We start from the raw sequence: 10,504 nt of genomic DNA, 5'->3' as shown, positions 1-10,504 counted from the left end.
TTGAATCAATAAATGGCTTGTGAAGTGGTAAAGCCCACTTTGTTTTTAAGAATAAATCAGTTTTGATCAATGAAGAAGATATTATTAGGAGCGTCACGAACTATGAAGAGATTAGTTTTCTATGGACCTGCAAAAGAGACATAGTGAGATATTCTAATAATAAAAAAAAAAGAGCGCATATAATTGAAAATTAATTTTTTTTTTAATATCACATTAAACATTTTTAAATATATTCTATTAAGTTAGAACAATATTCATAAGAATTTGTATGATAAGATTATACAAAAATTTATTACAGTATATATATCAGATAAATAAAATTTAATAAATTTGGATAATTAAGATTTATCATAGTGAATCCTTTTGATAATTAAGATTTGGATAAACCATATCATAGTCATGCTGATTGATCCACTTGTCTTTTCTCGAGTATATATAGCATAATGGCTAGGTTAATTAATACTGATCGAGGATGTATATGACATAAATAGCTCTTATGAAGAGCTCTTATTGAAATGCACAACAATGATATAAAAAGCCACAATTGTACCCAAATCAAAGCTTTACTGCTATATATATAACGAATAATTTTAACATGTTTAAAAAATACAACACAAGTTTCACACTCATGTTAAAATGGTAGGTTGCCCCACTTTGCGATTGCTATGTTCTTTTTGTTTTCTATAACAAACAAAGGTATTATGTTCTTTATATTTGACGGGTCCAAATCCAAAATGAGTTGGCTTGGCAGAAGAGATCACATGTACTCTGTTGCTCTCTCGTTCGATCTCCCATAAGACTGCTGCAGCCAAATTCGCTAATTATTAGAAACTAATTCCAACCTGAAAATTCAGGAGAATTGATACATCCTATCTTGTAACCCAGATGTTAAAATTAAAGAGATGATAGGTTGTAAGGGATTGTAACGTCTATAAGCATGCGATGTGTGATAAGAGGCTATCAAAATTTTTTGTTAAAATTAAATACTTTTATATTAAATTATTAAATAGTTAATATTAAAAAACTGTACATTGTGGATTGAAAACTTGTATATTCTTTTTGTGTGCTGATTAATTTAGTCAAAAAAATATTTAAAATGTTAATTAGAATTTTCTTTTCAAAAAGTGTATAAAAATTATTGATGAGGGATTTGACCTTCTACAATATCTATAAATTTTTATGGTAAATGAAAGTTTAGGTGAGAGGGACTCCCAGCTTAAGGTTAGGCATACTATTAACTTTAATGAGTGATTATTTTGAAGTTTACAATTTACCCATCAAAAGAGAGACAATTGATAATACTCGAACTTGAAGTCTTGCATATCATCATTTTCATAACTAGCGGCGGAGTTTGAATTATTTTTTGAGGGGGCCAAATGAAAACTATAATATGATTATAGTGATATGAAAAATTTTATCGTAATATAATTATATTGTAATCAAGAATTTACAAATTTTTTAATGAGTAAAGCTTGGATTAATTAATAAATAACTAGTCAAATAAATTAAAATACTATTAATCTATTTTAAAAAATTAAATTCATAATTAAATATTGAAATATATATATAACCAATAGATTGAGTTAGAGTACATTAATTTAAAATTGAATTTTACGCATTATATCTACACATTATAGTAAAAATATTTATATTTTTCCCAATTTAAAGTAAATATAAAATAAAACGATAATAATATTTTTAATTAGATATTTTAAAGGGCAATTAATAAAAATATATTAAAATAATTATATAATATTATAATATATTATATACTAAAAATTTTATGAAAATTTTTGGGGGTCATGGCCCCAAGGTCCCTGAGAGGCTCTGCCTCTGCCCATAAACTTTGTTAAAAATTATTGAAATACTTTCTATTTCATAAATACATTGCACAACTGAAATTTTTCTTATCTAAATTCGAAATATCGTGAATCTAAGATATATATATGTGAAAATTTATGTATTTAATAGGTAGATCCCCCATATATCATTTATTTTGAATTCATGATAGATCAGGTTTAGATAAGAATTTACTTGCATAACTAAATTAAGTTTTGAAAGAAAGAAACGTTTAATATAACTTGAATTTCCTGGACTCAATTGCCTCCTCTATAAATAACGCAAGTTGGCTAACATCCTTCCTCATCTCTCCACTCTCTTTTCTTTCTTATAGTGCTGTTCATTGCAAGAAACTTGAAAAACCCATTTACAACCTCTACATTTACTATCTGCTAGAAAACTCAAGTAAGTAACAGCTACATTCACCAACTATGCTCTTTTAATCTTCAAAACCACAGTAATATTATATAGCTCCATTCCACCTTTGCTTCTTTTGCAATATGGTTTCACAAATCATGCTTAATTTCCAGCTTTAGCTCCTGTATCTGCATGGCCTTCTCTAATCATGCGTTGCTACACTTTTCCGCTAATCATAGTTCTAAATCCTATGCATGCTTTCCAAAAGCTTAACTACGTCGGATCAAAATTTGGGACTCTAAAGCTAATATTAATTAATTGTTAGAACTTGAAGCTACCATGTTAATTAATTAATTTATCCATAACAACTTTCACTTGCTTTGATCATTTAGCAGAATAATGATGGCAGCAGTGCCAAAAACCAACAGTACCTCCGGAGGACAGAAGCCATCACTGAAATTTTTGATTTACGGAAGAACAGGTTGGATAGGGGGAATGCTTGGAAAGCTGTGCGAGAAGCAGGGAATACCTTACAGTTATGGAAAAGGTCGATTGGAGAACAGATCAGAGATCTTGGAAGATATTCAAGCTGTTAGGCCTACTCATGTGTTCAATGCTGCTGGAGTCACTGGTAGACCCAATGTGGATTGGTGTGAATTTCACAAGTTAGAGACAATTCGCAGCAATGTTGTTGGTGCTCTAACACTGGCTGACGTTTGCAAACAGCATAATCTTCTAATGGTGAACTATACTAGTGGTTGTATTTTCGATTATGATGATTCTCATCCTTTAGGATCAGGTATGGGATTCACTGAGGAAGACGTATCCAATTACTCTGGTTCTTTCTTTTCTTTAACCAAAGCCATGGTACGTATACATTGTTAACTCCTAAGATAAATTACTAAGTTTTAATTTATTCATACACTTTCGTCCCTCCATTTATTTTTGTCAATTTAAAATGAGTTTACTTAAGATTTTGAGAAATTATTACATGGGATTGGTTAGTTTGGATGCATAACTTATGAATTCCTGAACTTTTTGTGCAAGGTTGATGTGCTTGTGAGACAATATGACAATGTTTGCAACCTTAGACTCAGAATGCCAATATCATCAGATCTGGACAATCCTCGCAACTTCATCTTTAAGATTAGAACATACAAAAGAGTTGTTAACATTCCAAACAGCATGAGTGTCTTGGACGAACTCATTCCAATTTCAATTGAGATGGCGAAGAGGAACCTGACAGGAATATGGAACTTCACAAACCCAGGCGTGGTGAGTCACAATGAGATTTTGGAGATGTATAAGACTTATGTGGATCCCAATTTCAAGTGGGTTAATTTCACAGTGGAAGAACAAGCCAAAGTTATTGTTGCCTCCCGCTGCAACAATCAATTGGATGCAGCTAAGTTGAAGAAAGAGTTTCCTGAGTTATTGTCCATTAAAGACTCACTCATTAAGTATGTCTTTAAACCCAACAAGAAAACTTAATCAGTTAGTGGAGTTTCCTCATGTTGGCAAAATATTAAGGTTGTCAAGTTGCTGCTACTATTTCAGAATAATAAAATATAAATATTTAATTAGGAAAATATTTTCTAAATTTGATCCATCTTAACTTAAAACGCTGCCCATTTATTTATATCTTGCATATTCTATAATAAATTTCATCTATATAAGTTGTTCTCTCCTAAACTATGAGCATGATGGTTATTATGTATAGTTATTTATTGTGCATGAGCTCAAAGATTTAGTTCTTCGACAAACTCTATTATTGTATTAAAAAATTATATAATTATTACATTTATCATTTTATACTAAAAGATATTACTATTCAATAATAAATGTAAATTAAGTAATTAATCTCATCAAATTACAAATTTTAAGTTCTAGGGTTAGAGATGGCAAAATCTCCAAACCCATAGGACTCGCCCCACCCCCTTTCGATTGGGGCAAGTTTTCCAACGTTTAATCAGATTTCAGATCAGGTTTTGGGTGCTCCAAATAATATATCACCGGAGTTAGTACAGGGTCGATATTTAAGCGCCCTACCCCAAAACCTGCTCCAAATTCACCCCGAATATATATATATATATATATATATATATATATATATATATATATATATATGGATAATGATTTTATTACTCCGCGGGGTATAGGGCAGAGTCGAAGACAAATTTATTAGTAAAGAAGCAGAAATGGGAATGGCATAAATTGCCCCCGAACCGTCCCGTTGCTATTCCTATCTAAGGGTTATAAGTAGAATTAATTAATAGTGTGGAAGAAAATTAATGAGCTTATATTTCCTGCTATTATTTTGAATGAAAACAAAAATCATATGAATTTCTAGAAAAATTATTCAAGGAGCTAAAAATCGTAACAAATTGATCTTCCTTTATGAGAATAGGCGTTTCTTGAGCATATATAGCACAATATCAAGGGTAATTAACACTGAGGATATGAGCTAAATAGAATTAAACTTATCAGAAAAAATAAGATCTGGTATTGAAATATACAACAAAAATATAAAAATAACCCATAAAATACATGTAATGAATAATTTTTATTTGGATCTGATCATATACAGTTGATAAAATACAAAATAAGTTTCACTCACATGTTAAAATGGTAGCTTGCCCCACATTGCATTTTTAGAATCTGATTCAATGAAGATAAAAGAAGGCAGAACCATACAGAAGGCAATGCAATGGATAATTCCAAAACCTTTTGGAGAGCTTTCAACTCCGCAAAATTGGTATCATCCACCGCAATTGGGCAAGGGAAAAAAAAAAAGTTTACCATTGTGATCTCTAAGTACCTCATTTAAAATAACTTAATTTTGATGGACTCTTATTCACCTCTCGACTATGTCTTCTTTCTTGTAGTGTTGTTCATTTCAAGAAACTTGAAAAGCCTTTTTCAACCTCTACATTTACTATCAGCTGGAAACTCAAGTAACTGCTACATTTACCAAATATGTTCTATATATATATTTACAGCTCCATTCCACCTTTCCTTCTTTTACAATATGGGTTGGCTTGGGCAGAAGAGATCACATGTATTCTGCTGCTCTCTTTTTCTCCCTGACACTTATGTAGCCCTATTTAATCATATTAAATATTTTATTTTATATTATTTTTATATTTATTAATAAAATGATTACAATATAATCTGATCATCCACCTCTTAGTGATAGATTTAAATTTTGTCGCTAATAATATTAATGTGTCATTGATCTGTTGCTATATGTCTCCCATACATTTAGTGATGCATTAAAATTTGTCGCCAAAATTCATTTTTTTTTTTTTAACTAAGAATTAACAACGGATTATAATGGCTATAATTCATTCCCTTTTCAATTGAGATAGTGAAGAAGAGCTTGACAGGAATATGGAACTTCACAAATCTAGGCGTAATGAGATTTTGGAGATGTATATATATAAGACTTGTGTTGATTCTAATTTCAAGTTGGTTTATTTCACAGTGAAAGAAAAATCAATTGGATGCATTAAGTTGAAGAAAGAGTTTCCTGAGTTATTATCTATTAAAGATTCCCTCATAAGTATGTGTTTGAACCTAACAAGAAAACTTATCAGTTAGCGAGTTTCCTCCTGTTTGGCAAAATAATAAGGTTGAGTTGTTACTACTTGCAAAATAATTAAATGAGTAAATATTAGGGGTAAGCATTATTCAGTTCAAATAGAATAAATCGAATCAAATCGTCTTAATTCAGTAATTTGATTTTATTTTTAAAATAATTCAATTCGGATCAATTTTGTATCATTAAAATTTCGATTATTTCAGTTCAGTTCTATTTTGAAGAGAAAAAATCAGTTAAACCGATCTGGACTTAATAATTTTATTGATTTTTTATTTAATTTATTTTTATGGGTAATTTATGAATTATATGTAATTTTATATATATATAAAAATTGTTTAATTTCATTGATTAATAGTTATTTGGTTTAAATCAAGATTAAAATTAGACCAAATAACTTGAAAATCAAGTCTAAATTAAAAAATCAATCAAAAATCAAAACCAATCAGTTTGAACCGAACCGAACCGAATAAATCTATTCGATTCAATTTTTCATCCATTTCGATTCAATTCAATTTCTAAAATTTATAATTCAATTTTTATAATTTAATTTGATTCAATTTAGTTTGATTCAATTTGAACCAAATGCTCACCCCTAATAAATAAATATTGTATTGTTAATGTAGTGATCGAATGCTTAATGCCACACGAACTCAAAGATTCCATGAACTCCTTTTATTTATAGTTTATCATTACAGAAAAAATATAATTTGACATTTATTGTTTTAGTGAGAATTATTATTACACAGTAGATGCAAGTTAAATAATTACTTAATCTCCTCTGATTGCAATTTGCAAGTCGTAGCAATAGTGAAAAATCATTTAAGTAATAATGCTTGGAACACTCGGGAATATTGATTAACCAAAAATATTTTACTCATCAAAGAAAAAATTATGTTATTTTAAAAAAATAATAATTTTTTTATTTTCTAAACTTTAATAATCCTATTAAAATAAAAAAAAATATTTATATATAAATAAAATAAATACATACCATTAATTTAATATTACAGTCAAATAACCAAAATATTTTACTAAATATTTTCAATTACAAACATTTTCCACTGTATAATAATATCTGGTAAGTACTCATGAGAATTTAGAACCTCTAAATTAAACAAAACTGTATCACATAATGGAAGAGGAAAATGGACATTAAGAAAAAATTGCGAAAAAATAAAAAATAAAAAATAATTTTTCTCCCCATCTTTACAATTTCACAAAAGAAAAATATGGTTGGTATGATGTTCAATTCCATCAAATTTGAATGAATTTTCATCAAACACTTTCAAAACTCACTTTACCATTAAAAGGTGAAAAGTATTGAATTAAAGAACATTCCATTCCCAGCTAAAGGAGAGTAAAAGAATTTTCATTAACTGGATCGTAAACAAATCAGACACCTTACAACTCAACCTGTTTATAAATTCTAAGCTACTATGTAAAACTAAAAAAACGTGGTAAAATTCGTTAGTACAACACTGTAAACCTTAACACTGGCAGATCAAGGCTATATTTTGTCTTTGGCATAGTTACAGAAAAAAAACACTAAGTGCAACGTTCAATGCCATGAAGTAGTTCTCAGAAAAATCACATAAGCATACAAGATCTCAACACCAACAAAATATACAGATAAGGATTCAACTTACAATGAAACTAATCTCTTGGTCCAAATTCTATTCTTTTAGCATTGTAGACACAGTAATGGTCCACGCTCAAAATTCATATAGAGATGAAAGAATCATCAAAGAATTTCCAACATGCTCTTTCCTCTAACGAGTTTCAAACTTGATATTCAAGCAAAGGCATCACTCAAGGGCACGGTACCTGTGATGTGTGAACCCTGGCTATCTAGTTTTTGAGGTGTTACCTCAGTTGATTCTGTGTTACCCGTAGATGTTGGTGCAGCGTTTTCTCCTGAAGTAACCAGATCAGGATTACTGCCTGAGGATGGGATAGGGGCTTTATCATCAACAGAACCATGGGGTTCACCTGCTTCTGATTGGGGTGGAGCAATTTCTACATCTGCCATAGAACTAGAAGGTGCATTTTCTGGTGCTGTAGCAGTAGTTGTGGCAGTAATTGATGCAGTTGCTGGTTCAGAAATAACAGCAGGTGGTGCCTCTAATTGTAATGGCTTGCTAGCTTGCTGCTGTGAACTTTGTGTACCAGGACCAGGTTTTTTCTGACTAGTAACTAAAGCAGAAAGAGATGGCATCCCCGGAGGAAGAATTTCAAGTGTTGGTTTTTTCCCTGCATCTGCCAAACTTGTAAGCTTGGGCTCCTCAAGGGAAGCCAGAAATGCAGCTGCAGCATCTGTCTTTGTTGACGGGCTGTGCTCAGCCCCTTTCTGTAGCATTTTGTTCCAAGCCTGAACCAAGTTTTTAAGTGTAGGTCGCCCATGAGCCTGGAGACATATAGGAGCTAGTTAGATGCTAATTTCAGGTTTTGAAATAACCTGCGTAAATAAAACAATGCATACATGGGCATGCAGTACGGACTCCGCAAGCATCCCGGTGTCCTGCCAAGCCTTTTCCATGAGAGCATTGTCTCCCAAAACAGCAGCTGAAAATGCTGCTTCACGTCCCAAGCCAACTGAAATCAAATTGTTTACCAAACCCTGCAGCCATACACAGAATAGAATCACTTTTTGAAAATAGAGACAAAAAAAAAAAAAAAGACATCACAAGGACATTGATATTGAAATAAGTAAACATCACATATACATGTTTGATGTAATTCATTTGATATATTTGTATCTCATAATCAAAATATTTGACTTCACGTTGTTCTCAAAATTTTGGTGTTCATTTCTGATCACCTGGTAATTTCCAAAAGCACAAAAGTTCCATTTTTGAGAGGCCCAACAACTTATTTAGGTAAATGTTCAAGGCAAACACTAATGCAATTAATATTATCTATAAAGAAAACCAATAAAAAGGATAGAAGATAAGTCACAATTTTTAAGGACAACCAAGGGTAATGGATTCTTGCAACACCCTCCAAGTTTCTAGTGTTGGAAATTCCTATCGTGCATGGGAACTCCAGCGAAACCTAGGGTTTCGGGGATGAGTTGGCATAATGATAAGGGTCTTGGTAGTGTTTGAGTAGAGTACTAAAGGGTTAGAATGTCGGGCTTATCAGTTTTGAGTTTAGCTCTAAAAGAGAAGGGGAACCAAAAAGACTTTCGGTCTAACTTGAGGGTACAAAAAGGGAGTAATATACGAGATTTAGAAGCAAGGCTTGCCATTTATCTCTATTTCGATAAGTGTGAACCTCAAAAGCCTTCTTTCCTTCCTCTTTTAAATATAAAGCTGAGTTTTGATCAAGTTTTGGGCCTTCCAGGCTAGTAGTGCAAATGAGGTCCTAGAATTTCAAGATAGCTAGTAGTTAGGGCATGCAATAAAGGGCGTTCTTGGTTTGCCAAATCCTACTTCTAGAGGTAAGCACTTGCCCTTTCTTTTGTTTAGAATTTGTGTCCCTCTCTTGGTAGTTCTTTGGTTTGTTGCAATGAAAAATTTCATGTTTCTAGAAGGTTTTTTGGGGGAGAATTTGACCTTTAAGAGTTTGCACGTAGATATTTTCAAGTCTATGTGCACATGGGAAGTTAGCAGCTAGTTTGGGAATTTATTATGATAAATTTTCTTTTTACAACCTTATTAAAATTTATGGGAAATTCTAGGTTTTCTTACAAGTCAAGGGTGCCATCTGTTGATTTTCAAGGAATTTGATTTTAGTCTTCTTATATAAATTGATGGATGCATGTAGTGATTCTAGGTTTGTTGGAGTAAGTTAATTTATGGTTTGTATATATGATTGGAGTTAAGTTTGGAGCTTGGGAAAGGAAAAGGAGCAGGTTTTGGTCTATTTTGGGGCTGTAAAAAGTCGACTCTGCACTCTGTATTTTCCCAGGTTCGAGTGCTGAAAGTCCCCACTTCAGCATCCAAAGTAGCTAGTGTTTCTCAAGAACACTTTGAGCTTTGGACTTTGGTAGCCGAAATTGCTTCTGCCTACTAGCTTTTCCTTTTGTTTTTCGAGCTCCAAAACTTGTTTTTATGAGCCACCATAACCTTAGAACTAATGGTAGAATGTACATATAGACCTATGGAGAAGAACTCATTAGGGTTCGTCTTTTATGGGATCGGACTTGAGGGACCCGAAGAATGCAACTAAAAGCAAAGCTACAGCACATGCTTGGTGTTTGATAGGCTACAAGAGATGAGTAAAATTAACCCTAGTGAACAATAATGAATTTAATTATCTGTAAATGCACTATGATCATTCTCATGCATGATTTCACGTTATTTTAAGGTGTATATATCTAAAACACGAAGATGTTGCATTAATACAAAAATTCTTAGTCATGCTTGATAGATATTGGATAACCCACTGAATTCCCTCCCTATGTATACGAATATGTTATCTTCATTCATATTATGAGATTATTAAGTCCAAGTGAGGACTAGTTATGTCTATGCTGCACTGTTATGTAAAGAGGAAGTTCCAAAGAGTATCTTTATGAGCCGAGCATACTAGTAAATGATGTGTGATAAGAGTAAGTTCTGAGGAGTATCTTTATGAGCCAAGCACTTGATTTGGAAAATCACTGGTAACAAATCTATCTTATGTGAACAGTTTATGCTGTGATAACTCATGTGCCTTTTGCATTCCATGTGTATGAAATTAATGAAAGTAAAGACTATGTTAACT

The 10,504-nt window shown here is 31.7% G+C and overlaps 2 protein-coding genes across 4 annotated transcripts in view; one reads left to right on the top strand and one right to left on the bottom strand.

The window, feature by feature from the left end:
* The first annotated feature begins 2,113 nt into the window (after window positions 1–2,113).
* LOC131173186 (bifunctional dTDP-4-dehydrorhamnose 3,5-epimerase/dTDP-4-dehydrorhamnose reductase-like) lies at window positions 2,114–3,785 on the top strand. 3 transcript variants are annotated; one of them, XM_058135137.1, is made up of 3 exons: window positions 2,114–2,244; window positions 2,592–3,063; window positions 3,244–3,785. In XM_058135137.1, exons 2-3 carry the CDS (start codon window positions 2,596–2,598, stop codon window positions 3,685–3,687), a joined length of 912 nt encoding a protein of 303 aa, XP_057991120.1. In that variant the 5' UTR covers window positions 2,114–2,244; window positions 2,592–2,595; the 3' UTR covers window positions 3,688–3,785. The 3 variants fall into 3 exon arrangements, with proteins under 3 accessions (XP_057991120.1, XP_057991119.1, XP_057991121.1); XM_058135136.1 differs by having other exon boundaries at window positions 2,126–2,244; window positions 2,589–3,063; XM_058135138.1 differs by having other exon boundaries at window positions 2,166–2,296; window positions 2,589–3,063.
* A 3,493-nt stretch (window positions 3,786–7,278) lies between these two features.
* The window catches only part of LOC131169135 (uncharacterized), a 44,479-nt gene continuing 41,253 nt past the window's right edge, over window positions 7,279–10,504 (bottom strand). The window contains exons 20-21 of the mRNA XM_058135830.1: window positions 8,277–8,414; window positions 7,279–8,201 (exon numbers count right to left, since the gene is read on the bottom strand). Of these exons, the coding sequence (XP_057991813.1) occupies window positions 7,590–8,201; window positions 8,277–8,414 (750 nt within the window). The 3' untranslated portion in view covers window positions 7,279–7,589. The remainder of the gene's footprint in view (window positions 8,202–8,276; window positions 8,415–10,504) is intronic.

Source organism: Hevea brasiliensis, chromosome 14 (assembly GCF_030052815.1).
Source record: "Hevea brasiliensis isolate MT/VB/25A 57/8 chromosome 14, ASM3005281v1, whole genome shotgun sequence".
Taxonomy (NCBI): Eukaryota; Viridiplantae; Streptophyta; class Magnoliopsida; order Malpighiales; family Euphorbiaceae; genus Hevea; species Hevea brasiliensis.
Note: the sequence above shows the minus strand (reverse complement) of the source record. Positions and strands in the feature narration are given on the sequence as shown.

Coding starts and splice junctions, on each gene's coding strand:
- LOC131173186 (XM_058135137.1), top strand. CDS start 2,596: ATGATGGCAGCAGTGCCAAAAACCAACAGTACCTCCGGAGGACAGAAG. Junction 3,064..3,243: donor TTTCTTTAACCAAAGCCATG/GTACGTATACAT, acceptor TTTTTGTGCAAG/GTTGATGTGCTTGTGAGACA.